We start from the raw sequence: 23,541 nt of genomic DNA, 5'->3' as shown, positions 1-23,541 counted from the left end.
CACGATAATAACTAACCTACTTCTTCCATTACCAATTAACATAACATATAATAAATCTTTAATGGTTAAGGAGGGTTAGAGGCAGGGAGACTATAATCAAACCTATTTTTCTGGTAATCCTACTGACGTCAGACTTATGGTTGTAACATGTGTTTAACAAAACCACTTACTATGGGACTAATTTCCTAATTAACGAGAACTCTCTCTAGAAAGAGGACTGAAAGCAGACACTTCAACCCTTTGTACTATATTCATTACGACCAACCAAACTTTCGGGAAACCATTTTCGGTTATCTTAGTGCTGTTACGTGAATGAGGACAGGGATATAATAGGCCCGACTATCCAGTGTGTGTGTAAGCAAAGAAAAGGTGACCCGTAACCAGAGAGAGGGTTCGACAAAAAAAAAAAAAATAATACAAATCAGTTATATCAGTAAATTTCAATTTGTGAGGCAAGAATCATGACAATACATTGAAATAAGACGATCCATAATATAACAAAGGCAAAATGTTGATACGGTCATAAAAAATACACAGAAATATCCCAAAAGAGAATAAAAAAATCACATAATACAAAGGCGCTAGGGCAAAAATCAACACAAGCAAGACACTTCTACTATTCTGTTGTTGTTGTTGTCATTATTATTACTAGCTAAGCTACAACCCTAGTTGGAAAAGCAAGATGCTGTAAGCCCAAGGGCTCCAACTGAGAAAATAGACCAGTAAGAAAGGAAATAAATTACAAGAGAAGTTAAAGAACAATAACATTAAAATAAATCTTTTATATATAAAGTATTAACACTTTAAAATAACAAGAAAAAAAATAGTATGCCAAACTGTATCCTTAAGCAAGAGAACTATCTCCGAGGCTAGAGAACAATGGTTTGATTTTGGAGTGTCCTCCTGGAAGAGCTGCTACTATAGCCACTGAACAATTACAGTGCAGTAGTTAACCCATTGAATGAAGAATAATTTTTCAGTTATCTTAGTGTCGTTATGTGTAAGAGGACAGATGCGAATGTGGATAGATTACACCAGACTATTCGGTGAATGTGTAGGCAAAGGAAACCAGAAAGAGGTATCCAATGTAGTACTGGCCAGTCAAATGACCTACTAATAATTCTAGCGGTAGTATTACCTATTTCAGGCCCTTTCTGTGTATTTGTTTTGATTATCACATCAGTATATTTTGTCTTCGTAATATTACAATTCATCTTATCATCTTATTTAAATGTACTGTTCTTGTTATGATTCTTGCCTCATAAATTGAATTTTACTGATTTAACAGATTAGTGTATTAATTTATTTTATGTTCATATTTTAACCCTGGTGATGGGAAACATGGTTTTCCAAAAGCTTGGTTGTAATATATATGACGCAAAATGTTGAAGATACTACTGTCAATCGCCTTTCTAGTAAATCTGAAGCTTTTTAGAAACGAAAATATCCTTCATCATACATACATACAAACAAACACACATGTATGTATATATATATATATATATATATATATATATATATATATATATATATATATATATATATATATATACAGTACATATATATACATGCATACATATACCTGTATATACATACATACATACATATACCTATATATATATATATATATATATATATATATATATATATATATATATATATATATATATATATATATATATCAGTATCTCTTTCTGAGAGGGGGTACCTTAACGTAGTGAAAGGGTTTGTGTATCGCCATGATCAGTAAGACCGTACTATCGGATCCTTTAAGGCGAACAAGGCTGGGTTTGGGCCGGGAGCGGCGATGCCATATCAAATATTACCATCACGTTGTATGGTGTATGGAGGCAGCATAAGTTAAAAAAATGTAAATATAATTAATTAATAATAAATATTCGCGATTATTAAATGCCCTCGTAATTTCTTTACTTTTAATAACAATAAAATTACACATTTCTTCTTAAACTTGGCAGAAAAATTTTACAGCCTGCCACATCCTTCTCAGGCGTTAAGCTGACCTCAGGGTATGAATATGTCAAACAGCGTGTGTCTCCATAAAGACGGCTCAACCAAAACAGTCAGTCATTAAGGAGTCTGTCGCCCTACCAAGAACATGGAAGGAAGTCCTCGTTATACAAATAAAAAAAATGTTACATATTTTTAATATAAAAGATGTGCAGAAATAAATCTCTATAATCCTGGCATTCTTGTGTATCGTTATCAGTATAACATTCATGACTCAAAACTATCACCTATTTGTTTTGATAAATCCTTACAAAGACTATGAAACACAAATTGATATTTTCATCAGGTATGACACTCAAGCAAAAGTATCTTATATTTTGAAGATAAAAACATGCCAAACCTAAAATAAAATATTCAAAGTAAATTGCAAAGCTAGAACAAAGTCCATAGAAAGAAGGCATGAGAATATAAAAAGAAAGTGTATCGGATACTCTTAATGAAGATAATTGGGCGTCTATACTACGTATAGATAATATATTTAATTGTTGTCGATAATTCTGTGTAACCCATGTATCTTTATGACACTATTTCAGTTTACCTGCCTAAATTTACACAGGATCTCTCTCTCTCTCTCTCTCTCTCTCTCACACACACACACACACACACACACACACACACACACACACATATATATATATATATATATATATATATATATATATATATATATATATATATATATATATATATATATAACAAATGGTAGAGCCTCCACGAGATGGAATTTGTGAGTGTAGGTAGATAAATTCACACATACGAGTTGATTAGAGAATGCGGAAACTCAGTAGTATGGGATAATCCCTAGAAAGGTCCAGTATATTGCCCCAGGAGACATTCGAGCGCAGGGATTAAAAGGGTAAACAGGAGCGGTAGGCCTTTAAACACTCCAGAGAAGGACATTTGGCAACGTAGGAGACAACGCCCGGATTGCCATGAAGGAGCCGATAGAGTATAGTCAGGGTCACCCATACCAAGGTCTATAGATGACCTTGACCCATACTAAGCTGGTTTGCTGTGAGCGATCAGACGAAAATCTCCCATCACCACCAATCCGCAGTGGCCAGCCAAACTCCAGACATGAATTGACATGTCACAGTCCTTTGTCCTACAGAGGACTATAAACGGCTGCATTTGTTGTTGTAATATAGTATGTGTGTGTATACGAGTAAGTATGTGTGTGTATGTATGTATGTGTATATATATATATATATATATATATATATATATATATATATATATGTGTGTGTGTGTGTGCGTGTGTACGTGCATAAATATTAGAATAATTTCTATTAAAATAGAAGAGACAAAACGCAAAATTAAATCAAACCTGGTTCGAAAATATAACGAGAAATGAAATGATGATGATTTAAAAACCACAATATTACAATTGCCAAATTTAATTTCTTTTCTCTCAAATGACACTCTGTTTTGACGATTCAAATGCCAAGCATTTCTGGTTGTCCATTCAAACAAGATCATAAAATGTCCTCAAGATGGGAAGCTACAACCTAGGTCACGTTATGTAGGATTTCAGTCTTTTATTTTCTTCAACCTAGGTCACGTTATGTTAGATAATGGTTGGATTTCGGTCTTTTATTTTCTTCAACCTATGTCACGTTATGTTAGATAATGGTTGGATTTCGGTCTTTTATTTTCTTCAACCTATGTCACGTTATGTTAGATAATGGTTGGATTTCGGTCTTTTATTTTCTTCAACCTATGTCACGTTATGTTAGATAATGGTTGGATTTCGGTCTTTTATTTTCTTCAACCTATGTCACGTTATGTTAGATAATGGTTGGATTTCGGTCTTTTATTTTCTTCAACCTAGGCCACGTTATGTTAGGTAATGGTAGGATTTCAGCATTTTATTTTCTTAAGGTGAAGCGGGTCAAGTATAGAAATTCTGACTAACCCATTTTTTTATTATTGTTTGGGTTTTAATTTTGCTAAATGTGCAAAGACCCTAAGTAACAACTGTAGGCTACATTTATAACGACAATCAGTTCCTGTAGTGTAAACGTTATAAGATAGACAGATGATAAACTCTGCTGTTTTGAAGAGACTCAAAATGTTAAAACAAAGATCAGATAAAATAAATTCAAAGGTCATGTAATGCCTCTTAATAAAATAAATTCAAAGGTCATGTAATGCCTCTTACAACACCAACACAACAACAACAACACCAAAACCAAAACAAACATAGAATGGACAGAAGACAAATACATACTATGCCAACATCCATCTTAAGCCAGATAGTAAAAATAGAACCTAATTATTCTTATTTCTCATTTAATAACATGGTCACCCAAATTCTCCTATCGTATTGGTCGTAAAAGACGAAGCAATTATATTATTGCCCTCAGTATTAATTCTTTGCTGAAAAACAATCTGTTTTGGCAGAAAAAAAAATTATCACACACTGAAAATCAATAATTGATAAATAATTTTTAAACATTAGAGACCATGATATAATTTGGTTGATAAATTAACCAAAAACTATGAAAAAACCCTTTAGCAGAGATAAAAAAAAAAAAAAACCTGACGTTAACACTGACACAGAGTATACGGAATTTGACTTAAGGATAAAGTTAAAACATTGGACAACACTCTCTCCCAAACCCAACTTACCCGTCTACTGCTCATTGTCATCGTCAGAGGTGTTCTGTAATTTAAAAGTTCCAAACAAAATTACTGAAAATATTTCAACTGTCAAATTTTATCCTAAAAGTTAACCAAATAAAGCCTATACTGAGATCACAGTTGAGTTCATGGAACAGTAAGTGGACAAAATTACATCCCACGTACTATAGAATTATCATTTATCCCGGAATGGTAGACAAGGGAACGGAATTGCGCCGTACTATCAAGTTACAATAGAAAGTTGGCTTGAATAAAGCTAAACCTATATAACAATAGGTATTAAAACATCACAGCAGATAAGCAACAAAAGTAATCCTGAATACATACGAGTCGTCGCTCATTAGTGGTAAGGCTATGATTATCAAAATCAATGTTAGTATCAACGACCACATTACGTCAGCTTAAACCGCTAATATTAGCGAGACGTCTGATGTGCCAGCTGTTAATTTCATATCAGTTGCCAAATCATTACATGAGCACAGACCGTGAAATTTATAGATGACATAATTCATCAACTTTACAAAGAAATTTATTTAATTTGATTTATAAAATTTGAACCACACGACCCAACGCTGCTGTGCAATTGTCACTTAACCCAGGTGTTAAACAGAGAGATGGAAGACATATGCATTTATTAATGCCTACAGTTCAACAAGTAAGGTGCACTGATATTACCATACGCCTACAGAGTAAATTCTATAATGGAGCAAATTGTGTAGCTAAGCAGCACTTCTAGAAGGCTACTCCAAAATCAAACCATTGTTTTCTGGTCCTGGGTAGTGCCACAGCCTCTGTTCAATGTCTCCCACTGTCTTGCGTTAGAATTCTCTTGCTTGAGGGTATAGTCAGGCCCAGTACTTTGTTTCCTTATTTTCGTTCCTAACAGGGATATTTTCCCTGTTAGAGCCTTTGAGCGTATAGCATCCCTCTTTTCCATCTAGGGTTGTAGCTTAGCTAATAATAATAATAATAATAATAATAATAATAATAATAATAATAATAATAATAATAATAATAATAATATTTTTGAGATTTTTCTTTTGTTTCTTCGAGATACTCCTGCGTTCTTTTTCAATGGTCTTTCTTAGAGATGGTAATAAAAAATAACTAATTTAATTTAGAATTTAGTCTACTAGACTAAAAAATATCAAACAGACTTTGTAGATTTGAGAACAACGCCCTCATAAGAATATTGGGAGTTAAATGGCAGGACAGGATTAGAAATGAAACTATAAGAGAGATTACTTAAGTGCCATATCAGGATGAGATCATGGTGAGGGGTAGATGGATATGGTTTGGGCATGCTCTTTGCACTCCCCAAGAGAGATTAGTTCACAAAATTTTCAACTGCGCTCCACAAGGCACTAGAAGAGTTGGAAGACCCAGGCCTACATGGCTGAGAAATGAAGAGTGAAGTAAGAGACTATGAATGGAGATGTATTGATTTAAAAGCTCAAGATAGAGACGACTGGTGAAATTTATGTGTCAATAGGCATAGGAGATGATGATGATGATGATGATGATGATGAGTCTACAAGAAGGAATTTAGAAATACTTGGTATAGGCATCTAAAACTATCTAAATGAAGCACAAACAATTTTTGTGTTCCATTAAAAAGGCCTCTAAAATGTCTATTTAATTTCTACAAAGTTCAAAACTTAAATATCAATACACAAATCTCACTTATTTTAGTTATAAAAATATAATTCCTTACAACAAATATCTTAGTGAAACCTGTAATTTAAACAGTATCATATATCAAATGTCTCACTTTGCATGAATTTAATAGTGTAGTCTATAAACGATACTACCAAGAGAAAAGTTAACAATGAAAAATTGCCATAAAGTAAAGAACAAACTGATTGGGCCGTGAATTGAACCAATCCATCCAGATGAAACTATGGTGTCACCATAAAACAGATGTTTTGTGTAACTGTACTATTGGTTTCTGATTTTCAGATATTCATATGTACTAAATTAAATGCGTAAAAACTTGAAATAAGTGAATCAATAAAAAATTCAGAAAATTGCGGGAACAAATAAATTAGTAGATAAATTTATTCGATCTTAATAAGTGAATAAATATAGCAAAATTTAAAACTAAATATGTAGGAATAAACACACTGGTCAACAAGAACGGACCACATTGAAATATTGACATGTCAGAACTCTCCCGTACAGGCACCCGTAAATTACCATCACCAGACACATCCATACAGTCCCTTCTCGAGTAAACATGTAATTGGGGCGACAATACACCATAAAAAAAAAGAATAGTCTGGAATTATGGGGAAGTGGCACAGAAATGTCATTAAAGGGAGGTTAGGCAGAGCGAAGGAAAGGCAATAACGTCTCCTGAAAATATATAGAGCGATGGAATTTGGGCCAAAAGGTCCGATATCGAAAGCCGTGGATACTTTGAATGTCAAATATGCCATTGACTAGTGTACGTGACCCGTACAAAATGACGATTTAATATTTACATAGATATGCACACACTTGCACACGCATCCCCCTTCTCATCAGGGTATGGCTACTCCTCCCTCCATTACCCGAATGATAAGGAGAGATGAGCACGACCGGAAATATTATATATATACATACATACATACATACATACATACATATATATATATATATATATAGAGAGAGAGAGAGAGAGAGAGAGAGAGAGAGATATATATATATATATATATATATATATATATATAGAGAGAGAGAGAGAGAGAGAGAGAGAGAGAGAGAGAGAGAGAGAGAGAGAGAGAGAGACTTGATCTTTATTATATAGGAAAATTTCTCGTGTTACTCTTTTTCTCCCTGATCACTCAAATCTTTTCATCCATTCCTCTTTGGAAATAGTTTTCTATTGTCCAGGAAAATCTCAAGATATATTCTCTCTCTCTCTCTCTCTCTCTCTCTCTCTCTCTCTCTCTCTCTCTCTCTCTCTCTCTCTCTCTCTCTCTCTCTCTCTCTCTCTCTCTCTCTCTCCATGTCTTGCATTTAATTTTTCCAGGTGAATAGTTCTAGCTACCTATATAAAAACCTTTTGACAAGTCTCCTGGAACTAAATTTACTTTATTTTGACCAACTTCAACTTGCCGTAAAAAAATATAAAAAAATACATTAAACATGTTTTTGTTAACCTAAGCTCATGAAAGAAAATTCTAAACTTACGTAATTTTTCTACATACCAAATTTCACAAGAGAAAATTCCAACCTACAGAGAAATTTCTACTGTCAAACAAACCACAAGAGAAAAAAAAATAATTACTGTTTGAAAGATTTTTTTGATGTCAATCAGATGTCACTCGAACAGTCCGAGAGGAACATAGAATTTTCAAAAAGATCATAATTCAAATTGTACTGAACAAATTTTATAAATGCAATAAATCTGTAACGCAAATTTCAACACTACTAAATGTTCTTATGCAAATGAGTTAAAAACTAAGACTCAAATATATAAATATAACACAGATACAATATAGGCTATACACTCAAGACCGATTAGGGCAATGATGCACTACGCATTTAAGTAGTAGGAATTCCCAGATAATCTTTAATCCCATACAAAGATAGCAGGTGTTGTTCATCGCTAATTAGATACCTCAGTAAATAGCAAACAGGTGTTCAGAGGAATAAACAGATGCAAAATTCTATCAAAGAAGCCAGGTTCTTCTAGAAAGCAACAGATCGAAAAATTCACCGATAGAGAGTTGCAAAAACAACAGATGATTGAAAAATCAACCTCATTAAGGATGTGTCTTCATGAAGGTCTGTTTGTAGGAATAATCCATTACAATTTAGCCCACATATAGGATATGTGCTTACAGATAATAAAATGCATTACCTTCAGTTAAAAAAAAAACTGCTGATAACTTTTACACTACCTCTGCCATATGAACATGGAGGAATGGGAAGACATTAACTTATATAAATAGTGTATGTGACCATAGAGAAACCGTAGACAACATTCGGTAAATAACACCTTTTCGAATCAAACAGGCAGCGGTACAAATAACCAAAACAACCACAAGTGGCTGTTAAAATAAAAATATACATTACCTTATAAAAAGATAATTTCGATGGAAAAATAACCAGATACACATTATAAACAGCTCAAAAGAGGAGAAAACCATGTACATAGCAATACCTGAAAAGAAAAGAAAGGAGACTGAAATAAATATCCACATATGACATTGACCATTTCACAATGTGGCTTCCTTTAGTCCAATAAAATCAAACACATTCAAACCCTACAACAGGAAATGTTGAAACATTGCCATATAAGAGAAGACATAATGAAACGGAGTTTTCCATGTAACAAAGAAATACAATGCCAAGTACATCAGTACATGTGTAAACAATACAAAGGCATCTATACACATACGTATACGCACACCTTGGCATCCCCTCGCTTTCCAACCAACCCCTCCTTTCTCGCGAAACCAGCAAGCGAGACAAACAATTAAAAAAAAAAAAAAACACGTCACAGACCTACTTCTGCACTCGGCCTTTCCTCCTCCTCCTCCTGTAATTACAACAGAAACCTGCCTCTTTCACTTCTTAAAAAACGCTTATTAACAGCCCACGGCGGTGTTCCTCGATTTCTATGGATCACCATCAACCATTTGTATGACGCCTAGGAGGAGACTTCAAGCTTTTACCACCGTATATAGGAGTATGAATCATCATCTTTTTCTTTCGGTTTCTCCCATTCAGGGGTCGCCAGAGCGGATCATGTCTTGATTTACTGCTATCTACTTAACCCTCCTCTCATATCTTTTATTAATATCCTCATAGGTCTTCCTCTTCTTTTACCTGGTGGTTCTATACTTAGCATCATAATCCCGATAGGTCGATTAAATAATATCAAAGCTTTATACAGATAATCTCAGTCAACCCAGTTGCATCGATGCCTTCAACAAGATTTGTGATTATGTGGAGGTGGTAAATTAATTAGCTCACCAAACTATATTTCTAATGTACGAGATCCGTTAAAAAGATGGCTAAATACTTAGATAAATAAGAACACAGACGCCTCTCACCACTGCATGCCTAATCTCTCCACCTACCAGAGACAGGGAGGCCTGAGCGTGACCGGAAAATCTCTCTCTCTCTCTCTCTCTCTCTCTCTCTCTCTCTCTCTCTCTCTTATATATATATAAATATATATATATATATATATAAATATATACATATGCACACATATATAATATATATATATATATATATATATATATATATATATATATATATATATATATATATTCATAACCTGTGCGTGTATACTAGTATAAGATAAAAAAAGAGAATATATATATATATATATATATATATATATATATATATATATTTTTTTTTTTTTTTTGGGGGGGGGGCTGCATGTCCCATACCTACGGTCACCCCCTACGAAGATATTTCTGCTCCTTCGGAGTTTAACCCGACTATTTTTCCCATTTTTTTCCCCCAACATTGGGTTTCGTTTCCCAGATCACTGACTTCTGCTTATATTAAATAATTACCATAATTAATGGTAACTATAACAAAAATTTGTAAAACCATTACCATTATTAATGGTAACTATCATAGAAATTTCTTTCTGCGAATGATTGAATGAATAATATGAATTTGTTAATCTATCATTGAAAATTAACAATGTTTAACAGAAAATAAAATAAAAAATAATCTAAGAAACCAAAAGCAATCAAAGATCTATATCTCCTATATAATAAAGAATAAGTGTCTGACTCTATATGTGTGTGCGTGTGTGCATATATATATATATATATATATATATATATATATATATATATATATATACACATACATACATACATATATATATGAATATATATACATATTTATGTATAAATATATATATATATATATATATATATATACACACATACATACATATATATATATATATATATATATATATATATATATATATATATATATATATATATATATATATGAATATATATATATATATATATATATATATATATGAATATATATATATATGAATATATATACGTATATATATATATATATATATTTATTTATATGTGTGTACATATATAATTTACTATATATATATATATATATATATATATATATATATATATATATATATATATATATATATATCGGCTATTGATTTATTCCGCGGAAAGCGGAGTTTCAATATGGATAATAGTACCAGTTATAATATATGTTTATTGCTAAGCTTTCGGAAAATCTATGTCCATCGTCAGAACCTAAAATAGAATACATTGCATAAGCTGTATGATAAATATTTAAAACAGAAAATTTAAAATGAACACATTAAAACTATGATATAAAATAAAAACATAAAATTTATAAAATCAATCTAAATGCACAAGAAAAGATCAAAGCTATCTCCGTCCATCGTGTAAGGGGAGAGGGAGAGTGCATATCTAAATATTTAACCGTCATTTTTGACGGGTGGCGTTCACTAGCATTAACATAAAAGTTTTCATGGTAATGACAATGATGACGATATAAGAAATATGAAAAAGAAAACTAATATTAATCGGGTAGCCTACACAAACATTTTCGAATATTCCCAGCAACTTCTGAGGCATTAATATCAGATGGTATATGGGAACAGCTGTTCAGTGTTTCATTTAGGCTAATGATGTTAAGCCGTCATTTCAAAACAGCAGGAAACCCCGTAGGTAATCTACGCAGACGTAGATGAATTATTTGGGGTGATAATTAGTGGTGTGTTGTTTAATAAATGGTGCTTGGTTAACTTACGGACACAGTACAAGCAAATCCTCAAGTTCATTCTCATGTACTGTGTGAATGTACAGGGATGTACCATACGGTGAGAATATACAGTAATGTATCATACGGTGAGAATATACAGTAATGTATCATACGGTGAGAATATACAATAATGTATCGTACGGTGAGAATATACAGTAATGTATCATACGGAGAGAATGTACATTAATACACCCAATTATTAAAATTCAATCTCAATTTGATCATAACTAAAAAAACGAGTATTTAAACAAATCTACAGACAAACAACTGGGAAATAGGTAACATGTGTTTAAATAAATACCTACAAAAAGTGAGAGGAAAAATTTAACCTAAGATAATATGGCGACTATATAAAAAGATGTACCAAACTATTCAAATTTAATTATAATTTGATTTATACCTAAAAAAATGGGAGTTCAGAAAACCTACAGACAAATAACTCAGGAAATGGGTCACTGACGTGTAGATACGTCAAAAGACGCGAGAGAAAAACTTAACGCGAGATTAATCTACTTTTAATCGCTGCTATAAAACACTGCGAAATAACCCATATATGACTTAGAGGGGGAAAAGGAAGAAAAAAAAAATGACAAAAAAAGAAAGACTGGCGTTGAAATTTTAAGAGACCACCGTGAGTCTTCCAGAAGACAAATGTCGGTGAAACCACAATTACCTACCTACCTACTTCTTATATTCTTTGTATGGAACTTCCCGTTCAACAACGGTAATTTTTTTTTTCTGGTTTTCCTTATCATGTCAATGAGAACTTTCATTCTCTATCTTATCAAAATCCCAACGTACATTTTCCTTATATCTCTTCAAATATCAATGGATTCTTTCATTATGAACCTTAATTTCTAGATATTTTTCCAAAAATATTACAAAAAACTTACACTCCGTCTATATTTTAAGTATAATTCTTATCCTCTATATCAATACTTAACTATTCATCTTATTTTAATGTTTGATTCCAATACATACAGTGGTTTATATTGACAAGGTCGAAATAAATTATTTCTAAAAGTGACCTCACCACCCCGGTTTATCTGTTCAATAATAAATGGTATCATAGACCCTAACGAAAAATATTCCTTTAAATGTGATAAAGAAATTAATCTTCTCATGTTCTAATAGTCGGTCTCAAACTCGATCTCCATACTTACTAATAAAATTCAGGATAAATATCAGTTGACGACTCAGACAGGATTAACTCGAAATCAGATAAATATTTTCAAAAACTTTTATTCAAACGGTGGTTTACCATCTTCCTTCCCAAAATAATTCCGAAAACTCAAAATATTTACCTTTTTCCATTCAAATTGTGCATCGGAAAACGTCTCGCTTATCTGTTCAAACATTCAACTAATTCAGAGAACTCGTTTAGTCTAAAACCTTTTCCGGTCTTTATACTTTGATAATTCATGAATATATACATTTTAATGGGAGATTCTTCTTTCGCTTTCTTTTAGGATTTAATTCCAACTTTTTAACTACAAGCTGTTATTCTTTATTAAAATGTTCGCTTCTTTTCATTGTTTTTCTTCCCTTTCGTATTTAAACATTTTTTAATAAGAAAAAAATCACCTCCTTTGGCAGGTTTGCTTATACAATATCAATTAGCGCAACGTGACTATTTTTAAAATTAACCCGGTGCATAGTGAATAAAATACGGGGAAAAAAAATATGCCTATATTCCCACCACACAAATACACACACACACTATATATATATATATATATATATGTATGAAAATATATATATATATATATATATATATATATATATATATATATATATATATATATATATATATATATATATATGTATGTGTTTGTGTGAAACTTCTCTTGAACAAGAGTGCTATTTCCTTTAATACAGAGCAAAATTAGCTAGGAAAAATCGAGGATGAACAAACGCTAAAATTAAATTCATAGCAACATCTTAGTCTAAAATAATTGTCGATGTATCTAAAATACAAAATTGGTAGAAGATAGAAGAAAACTGAAGCATAGGAGTGAAATTTATTACAGAATTTTAATCACTTATAAGCATTAATCCAATATATAACATATAAAAGATAAAAAAGGATGAATATCATTTATACCAACATTCTGATTGTATATGATTTCCTCTTCTAATTCAGAATATAACAAAAACCAACGAAACAAAACATAATAACAAAATATATAGCAGTACCTTAAGTCAAGTAACATTTTCATAAACACAATGAAAAAAATACCTCTATATTCAAACTGGTATTTTACTCCCACATTTATATTTTCATTGTCTAAAGATAAAAATAAGTAATGAAAACCGGATTGAAATTTAAGGAAGCATTAAAATCACTTAAATCCAGAACATACCCAATAAAAAAAACACATTCTAAGGTGAAATATATAAAGTTAAAAAATAAAGGCCACTAGGTATTCCTGTAGATTAGTTGTTCCAACATGTGCAGATGAGGTAGACCCTAGCCAGATACCATATGGTGTTGGAAACCGGACGAACATGAATGGTTAATGTATTTGTTTCTCTAAAACAACAATAAAAAGAGTTGTATTTCTTATCATTATCACATATATATACCTATATATACACATATATACAGTATATGTTTATACACTATAAATATATAATTTCACATTTTCTTTTCCTGGTGTGGCGAAGGAAATTTATCCTTCAGTCTTTTAGAAAGTCTTAATGGAATATTGGAGTGAGGTTGCAAGTCCAATACCTGTTATATGTAAGTTCAACGGGCTTATGTGCTGAAAGCGTCATGCTTCTTTGTGGCCGTCAATCCAATAAGTGTTTAACTCTTCTAACAGGACTAATTTAGCTCTCTCTCTCTCTCTCTCTCTCTCTCTCTCTCTCTCTCTCTCTCTCTCTCTCTAACTGAGGATCTTTGCGTTAATAGGCGTAGGAAGAGTTGATGATGATGATGATGATGATTATATATATATATATATATATATATATATATATATATATATATATATATATATATATATATATAATATATATATATATTCAAATTTTCTAACATAAAATTCGTTTACTCCTTGAAGATATCTATACAGGAAGTACAGCAATCCTAAAGCTACAAAAAGATAGTGAGAAAATTCCGATTGAAAAAGCAGTTAGACAAGGAGACCCCATCTCCTAATTTATTCACAGCATGCCAAGAAGTTTTTGAAAAATGGGAAAATGTAGGGATTAATATTAATAGGGAATAACTTAACAACATAAGATCTGCAGATAACATAGTTCTGTTTCGTGGATCATGAGAGGAATTCCAAGATTATAGAAGATTTTAATAGAGAAAGAAGGGATGTAAGACTGAAAATAAATGGGAAAAAATTAAGATAATGTTCAATCAAAATGCAGAAACAACAAATAACAGTTATAAAGAGATTGTTAATGAATATACAGTGCATACTTATGACAGAAAATAAGTGTTTCCCCAGGACACGAGATCTAAATTATAAAAAAAGGATAAGCATGGGAAGGAGAGCATTTGGTAACCAAAATGAGATTATGGAACGTAAAATGACTCTTTCTCTAAAAAGATAAGTATTTAATCAGATGGTCTAGCCAGTCTTAACTTATGCATCTGAAACTTGGAGCCTTACTTAAGCCTTAAAACATAGGCTAGTTACAACGCTAGGTGGTATGGAAAGAATAATGATGGTAATAACGCTAATATGGATACCAGAGTAAACGTAAGTAAAGGATATTCTAACGTTATGTAAGAAAAAGAAATGGACATGGGCAGGACATATAATGAGAATAATAGAATGAGTCCCTAGAGATTGCAAAAGAAGCAGGGGAAGGAAGAGATGACTATGGATTAACGAACTATGAAAGTTCGCGGGTGTGGATTGGCATAAGAAAACAATAAACAGACGGGAGTGGAAGAACATGTCATAGACCTTTGTTCTGCAGTGGACTAGTACCGGTCGATGATGATGATGAAAATATATATATATATATATATATATATATATATATATATATATATATATATATATATATACACAGGTATATATATATATATATATATATATATATATATATACCTGTATATATATATATATATATATATATAGGCCTAATATATATATATATATATATATATATATATATATATATATATCATCATCATCTACTCCTACGCCCATTGACGCAAAAGGGCCTCGGTTAGATTTCGCCAATCATTTTCATCGTGAGCTTCTAATTCAATACTTCTCCATTCATAATCTCCTACTTTACATATACATATAAATATATACAGTATAAACGGGGATAGATAGATATAATGTGTGTGCGCGCGCTTGTGTATAACGCTACCGAATTCTTCTTTACCTTGAAAAGAATATAGCCTCCACAAATGCAAGTTCAAAATCTTATCTAAATTATCCTCACACTGAATACTAACGTCCATCATTTTTTACACGAAGGGACACGCATGCGTGCTCGCAATATTTTGGATATAATTACGCGAGTTCATAAATTTGCACAGGGATTTTCATTTCCAGGGATATAACAAAACTGTGTCCTATCATTTCTGTGATGTCATAGTTGTTACAACATGAAAGAGAAAACTTTTTTTTTACTGTGCGTAATGGGTAATTTAATATTTGTGATATTTCAAGTGTTTTATATCATGTACACCAAATGCAAAATGCTACAAACCATACCCCTTTCCCAAGCGCATCCTCACCATATTAATTCTAATAATTTTAAACATATTAATTTTAATAATTCTAATAATAATCTTAATGATTTTGATAATAATTTCAATAATTTTGATAATAATTTTAATAATTTTGATAATTAATATTTTTCATAATAATCTTAATAATTTTAACAATAATAATAAAGACAAGATGATGAAAATGCCGGGAAAAATAAACAGCAATTTACTAAAATAAATAACAATATACTAATAATATACTAAAGTTGAAACGCGCCACAATTATAAACAGGTGATCCTATACAAGATAAACAACCAATAAAAATCCATCAACACATCACAATCACAAAAACAAGTTCAGGATCTAAGAACACAAAACTATTCAAAATCTGTAACCAAGTTGTGGAATGATCTTCCCAATCAAGTAGTTGAATCAGTGGAACTTCAAAAGTTTAAACTTGCAACGAATGTTTTTACGTTGAACTGGCTGACATAAGTCTCCTTTTATAATTTATATATGAAAGATTTATTTATATGTTACTGTTCTTAAAATATTTTAATGGTTCATTATCTCTCCTGTAGTTTATTTATTTGCTGGTTTCCTTTCCTCACAGGGCTATTTTCCGTTGGAACTCTTATAGGGCATATAGCATCTTGTTTTTTTAAACTAAGGCTGTAGCTTAGTTAATAATAATGATAATAATAATAATAATAATAATAATAATAATAATAATAATAATAATAATCACCATCTCCTACGCCTATTGAAGCAAAAGTTCTCGGTTAGATTTCGCCGGTCGTCTCTATCTTGAGCTTTTGATTGTATACTTCTCCATTCATCATCTCCTACTTCACGCTTCATAATCCTCAGCCATGTAGACCTGGGTCTTCCAACTCTTCTATGGAGCCCAGCTGAACGTTTGGTGAACTAATAATAATAATAATAATAATAATAATAATAATAATCCTTCACTCTTTCGCAGGCGGCTTTCCTCTCTCCCCCCTGACGCTGGTCAAACTGCTCAACGGCAAGTGCGACGCGGGTAACGGTCAGTTCGGGACATGCATGGCCAAGTTCGAGTGCTTCAAGAAGGGTGGAAGCGCCTATGGAATCTGCGGTCAGGGCTTCGGGGTCTGCTGTGTTAGTAAGTGTCATAGCCGAAACCACAAAGGTGGTCATGATGGACATTATATATATATATATATATATATATATATATATATATATATATATATATATATATATATGTATGTATGTATGTATATGTATATATATACATATATATTTATATATATATATATATATATATATATATATCTTGTATGTGTTATCTATTAACCCAATCTTTGGCTCTATACAAATATAAGTTATCTAAGTTAGTGAAGACCACCGAGATGTTCTATACTCAAATGCTATTTGGTTATTGTCGTCAATTGTATGAAAAATACAGAAATAGGTTATCATCGCCATATACGAACATATATAACTAGCTAAACTATGCACTAGTTGAAAAAAAAGATAAAAATAAATCACTTTAATGTCATTCCAGTCACAGCCCTGGAAAACGGTGTCGCGTTTGGAAACAACACGCGTATATACAAAAGCGAGTTCAATGAAGGAGTCCATATCACCTACACCATATTACGAATGAACAGTAAAGTCCGCCAGTTCAGGTAATTAACGGTAATCATAGGCAAGCTCATTTCCATGTTGAATTTTGTGTTGAACAGGCTGATATGCCTCTTTTTATAGTTTATATATGAAAGATCTTTTTTAATGTTGTTACTGTAATTTGCTTATTTCCTTATTTTCTTTCCTCATTAGACTATTTTTCCCTGTTGGAGCCGCTGGGATTAATTATAGCATCCTGCTTTTCCAACTAGGGTTGAATGTTAGCTAGTTATCATAATTATAATTATAATAGCCACTCATTTCCCAACTCAGCTTAAACTCAAAAGGATTCCAAATTGTTCCTGATTTTGCTCTAAATTTCTATTGCTGGTTTTAAAAATACGAAAAAACAAGGACACTTGTTTGTTTTATCTATTCTAAATTGTGCTTAAAATCAAGTTTTAGTTTTCAAAAGTGTAAGTACTACTTGGACTTGGCATGCTGCTTTTTCATCAGATTTATAAATTACAGGTTAGACGTGAAGACCTTGTACATGTATGAGGTCGAAGAAAACGGGGATTGTTCGCATGATTACATGGAAGTTAACCAAGATACTAAATTTGAAAAGGTCTGTGGACTGAGCAAAGATATCCATTGTAAGTATAAAACTCTACTTCTCATATATATCTCAGTATGTATTACTAGCTCTTGAAATTGCATCAATTTGAATAATTCAGTCTAAAAGCCACGTGTTTCATAGATAAAAAAAAACATTGATTCCTCAAAATAATCCACAAAACTGCTTTCCACTGAACAAAATACCTTTCTATGATATGCGTACTTTGGTCTAATAATCTACCCACCTAGTGTAGATTAAAAAAAATAATAATAAATTAATAAATAAATAAATAAATAATGGTGGGATCCCTTTTCAAAAATTGATCAAGAAATCAGGGAAGTTCTTAGCTTCTAATATCTCGTGATCTGAAACGTACTCCTAAATGACAACTAATTTTACGTACACTTTCATTACAAAGACTAAAATCTAAAAAGTTACTTATCCCCATCTCTTTGCTTGCGGGTACCCTCGGGGACACTATTCTAACTTATTTCTCTTCCTCTTGTTATTTTCATGTTTGTATGGTTTATATAAAAAAAATATTTTAATGATGTTATTAGTTTTAAACTTCTCTCGTAGTTTTTCCTTATTTCCCTTCCTCACTGGGCTACTTTCCCTGTTGGAGCCCTTGGGCTTATAGCATCCTACTTTTCCAACTAGTTTTGTAGCTTAGAAAGTAATAATAATAATAATAATAATAATAATAATAATACAGCTACCTCCACATCCACGTACAATCTATGCACTCGTTACAAAAATCCCTAAGTGATCCTAATGTACTACTATCTATCTCTACTTCCACACTAAAACTACAGACTCCTTAAAATATCAAACAAGTGATCTCCATGTACTGATACCCCCCCCCCTCCCAAGCACAATTTGCACATTCCTACCTCACAAAGCAAACTATCACTTACTAGTACGTATTCTTTCCCAATTAATCTGTGGTCTCCATACTATACAATAGTTATTGCAAAAAATACACTTCAAGATATTAGAAGCATATGAGAGAGAGAGAGAGAGAGAGAGAGAGAGAGAGAGAGAGAGAGAGAGAGAGAGAGAGAGAGAGAGAGAGAGAGAGATTAAATGTTCAACCAACTAACGAAATAAATCCTTACAGTTTACATAGATGTAACGGACGCCTATGCAATCTTCACCTTTCACACCGACCCTAATAAAAACCAAAACAGACAGTGGGAGATTTACGTGTCTCAACACACATTTGACACATCTGGTAAGGAGTTTTTCATTTTGGTAGCTTTCCTCTTAACGTTTACAAAATACTTTTTCGAATTACAATAATTAACATTGATCTTTAGAATAGATGTAAATATGTTCATGTTGCTAATTCTTAACTGTGCATTTACAGAATATACCTCTAAATTAAATGTGTTAATGATGAAAATTTTACGAGCAACAAATGTGTATTATTCAATTGGGTTCGAAATCTACTAAAATTTTGTTTCATTATCTCGTTTTTACAAGAGATAAAACTATGCATAAAACCATCTAACAGTAACATAAAATATTCCTCATTAAACAGATACAAAGACTGGAAGTTTAAAATAAAATACAGAACTTTGATCAATGATGCTGTTTTTCATATCCATATTTTAAACAGTAATCTTGTTTCCATGTTAAAACAAAATTAGCCAAAGTAAAACAGAAATAAAAACATATGAACGTTTCAGCACCCGAAGGTTGTGGTCAGTGGTATCGGGAATTAAGCGGAAAGATCGGAATCTGGAATAACGTGGATCCATCATCAACTCACTGGTACTATATCGACAAGCAGGACTATGCCATCTGCTTAAGATATGAAGCTGGGTATTGCAGCGTAAGTACATTTCTGCCCTTTTTAATATAAATCTACTACAAAGTTACTAAATTGGTCACATGAAATAATTATGTTGTTCAAATTTAACCCTTTGGCAACATTCCTTCATATTAGGAATATATATGTATATAGGCTATTATATATATACATATATATATATATATATATATATATATATATATATATATATATATGTATGTATGTGTGTATATATATATATATATATATATATATATATATATATATATATATATATTTATATATATATATATCAACTCTGGTTGGAAAAACAGGATGCTACATGCCCAAGAGCTCAAAATAGGGGAAAATAACCAAGTGAGGAAAGGAAATAAATAAACTACACGAGAAGTAATTAATAATGTTAAATACTTTAAGATCAGCAACAACGTTAAAACAGATCTGTCAAATATAAATTATGAAGAGAGACATGTGTCACCTTTTCAACATAAAAACATTCACAGCAAATTTGAACTTCCGAAATTTCATCGATTCAACTGTTCGATTATGGAGATCATTTCATAGCCTAACAACAGAAGGAATAAAACCTCTAGAATACTGTGTAGTATTAAACCTCATGGTGGAGAGGGTATTAGAATTAACTGCACACCTAGCACTATGTACAGGATGGTACAGTCTGAGAAGATATGAATGCAACATGCATAAAGAACTAACTGAACGACGATCAAGAATAAGAAACTTGGTAGCCCACAAGTTCTTGTCCAACAAATTAAGATGAGGTATTCAGACGAGACAAGAGAAAAATATTCAAAACAGGGTAGAATGAAGGAATTAAACATTTCTTCAGAACACATCGCTCACCGAAAATATTAGAAGACTAACTAAGCAAATTCTTGTGCAATTGAAGACGAAAGCGACCAAATGTGTTTCTTAAAATTAAATATGCAATCGAGAATCACACCTAGAATTTTAAAGAAGTCGTATAGAGTTCAAGAAAATTATCAATGCACGGATCTGAAAGTTGAGATGCCACTGTCCTCGACCTTAAAATCACAAAAGAGTTTTGTAAGGGCTCAACTTAATGCCCCATAATTTGCAACATTCACTAATTTTAGTTAGATCTATTAAGGTATTTATCAGCCCCAGATCTATTTAGAAAAAAATTGAGGCAAAGAGACTGGTATCATCTGCAGTGCTTGTTTTCTAGGCCAAACCACATATTAAGTGCATATAGTATGAAAAGTAATGGGCTAAAAACACTACACTGTGGAACACCAGGTATCACATGCCTATACTCATTATGGTGCCTCTTTGTAATCTATTACTTAAAAATTCAATTATGATGCTAAGAAAAGACCCACCTACACCCTACAGAACAAGGGCCTCATGGTTAACACAGTCAAAGGCGGCACTAAAATCAAGGACAATCATACAAACTTCCTAACCACAATCGAGGGATTTCTGAACAGCATTTGAGATTGTCAAATGGGCATCACATGTTCCAAGGCCTTTACAAAAGCCAAATATATATATATATATATATATATACATATATATATATATATATATATATATATATATATATATATATATATATATATATATAAACACAGGAAGGATACGTTCTTACCATACCTATAAAATATGGAACTTTTGTCTGCATATCCGTTTTCCTTTTATCAAAATATAAATCATTTAATGTTCTAAGATTTAGTCGGTATAAATTCAGTGAATTGGAGGATATTCTTATTAAAGTAATAATAATAGCTTTTAATATTTCTCAGCCCATTACCTTTACACTTTACATTATCAAACCGCTTCAAAAGTCAATCTATACAATTATAAGCATTTTTTATCCACATTTTTCTATTTTCCTTTTAATTTACAATTCTCTAATATCTATTCCATGAAGATCCTCTGATCCATACACAATGCTTTCCTTGTGTAGCTCTCACACTATCCTTCCCTTATGAGCTATTCTGACATCTGCTTTAACCAAACACTTTCTCTTCCGTACTAATTAATGTTCTTTAAATCTTATAGTTGCCTTCAACACATTTATACAACATATTTATATTCCTAGACCTTTTCACAGACTTTCCTACACCTTCTAGTCACTCTTAGCCATTCGCTATTCCTTTAAACTTGTGCATCATCCCTTATCCTTCAAAACACTTAGTAGAAACAGGAATGTATCTCACCACTTGCTTCTTTTATTCTGATAATATTCATTTATCAACCTTTCTCTCTGCACCAAACCCACTGCTGAACTGCTTTTTAGAATCATGTCTTTGCCATCTCCAATATATTTTCACTGTCTTATTTTTCAATCACTTTCTTCTTGACGAACTTATCCATCCTCTCCTACGCTGTCCATACTCCTCTCTCACATCACGCAAATGCACTTCATTTAATCCTTTTCCTTTCACTAAACCCTTTACAGATTTCCGCATCCAAACACCGTATCTTTGTTTCCTCTTTCTGTCCTCTAACACCATACAATTTCCTTTAATCTCATCATACAGATCTATGAACTCTTTATCTACTCCCTCCAAATCCCATTCTAGCCTTGTCCTTAGTTCATGGATTTGATTTTGGATTTATAAATTTGGGCCCTTAAGGCCTGCCACTGTGGGCTGGGAGGCCACTCAGCATCCCCATATGCAACAGGGGGAAAAACCAGCAGTTGCCGTGTGAAGAAGTTAAGAGGCCAGATAGCAAGATGAAACAAAGAAGCAGGGACAGATATATATAATAGGAGGCTAAAAAGTGTCAACAGCTAGGGGTCGAAAGGACGCTGCAAAGACCCTTATGTAATGCCTGCAGAGCACCACCTGAGGTGTACAAACGGCACTTAGCCCCCTACATGCCATTTTCCCCATAAATGGTCTCCCTCCTTCCAGTCAAACTTGCTTGTCTCAATAACATTTACATCCACATTTTCACACATTCCTATCTGACTGGCTTCTCTTTTCTTTCGCTTCAACAGAATAATCATAAAATATCTCTCCAGCCACATCTCAGCTCAACATTACATCCTTCAACTTACTCTGTACTAACACAATTTCTCGTATTTTTGCTTTCCTAAACTTATTTGCATTCTTCTTGGGATACCTTACTTTAATAAAAATTAACGTCTTCTAAGAAAACGTTTCCACAAAACACCCCATTCACAGTTTTTTTTCAGAAATTATACCCACCAACACACCACATCCTTCCCTGTCACCAACATTTACCTTCAAATAATTTAGCAAAATTTCAAGTACTTTAGACTAAGCAAGACAAAAATTCCCTCTACAATAATGATTCCCTTTCATTCTCATTCGTATTCA

General features: G+C 32.1%; 2 protein-coding genes across 2 annotated transcripts in view; both read left to right on the top strand.

Moving 5' to 3' along the window:
* LOC137621652 (ankyrin repeat and BTB/POZ domain-containing protein 2) overlaps positions 1 to 23,541 on the top strand; it is a 622,846-nt gene that overhangs the window by 418,636 nt on the left and 180,669 nt on the right. The gene's annotated exons all lie outside the window — the stretch shown is intronic.
* The window catches only part of LOC137621360 (uncharacterized), a 47,084-nt gene that overhangs the window by 21,981 nt on the left and 1,562 nt on the right, over positions 1 to 23,541 (top strand). Inside the window, exons 5-9 of the mRNA XM_068351659.1 lie at positions 17,146 to 17,307; positions 17,713 to 17,836; positions 18,306 to 18,430; positions 19,514 to 19,627; positions 20,085 to 20,230. Of these exons, the coding sequence (XP_068207760.1) occupies positions 17,146 to 17,307; positions 17,713 to 17,836; positions 18,306 to 18,430; positions 19,514 to 19,627; positions 20,085 to 20,230 (671 nt within the window). The remainder of the gene's footprint in view (positions 1 to 17,145; positions 17,308 to 17,712; positions 17,837 to 18,305; positions 18,431 to 19,513; positions 19,628 to 20,084; positions 20,231 to 23,541) is intronic.

This window comes from Palaemon carinicauda, chromosome 28 (genome assembly GCF_036898095.1).
Source record: "Palaemon carinicauda isolate YSFRI2023 chromosome 28, ASM3689809v2, whole genome shotgun sequence".
Classification (NCBI taxonomy): domain Eukaryota; kingdom Metazoa; phylum Arthropoda; class Malacostraca; order Decapoda; family Palaemonidae; genus Palaemon; species Palaemon carinicauda.
This window is presented reverse-complemented; position numbering and strand designations above follow the sequence as displayed.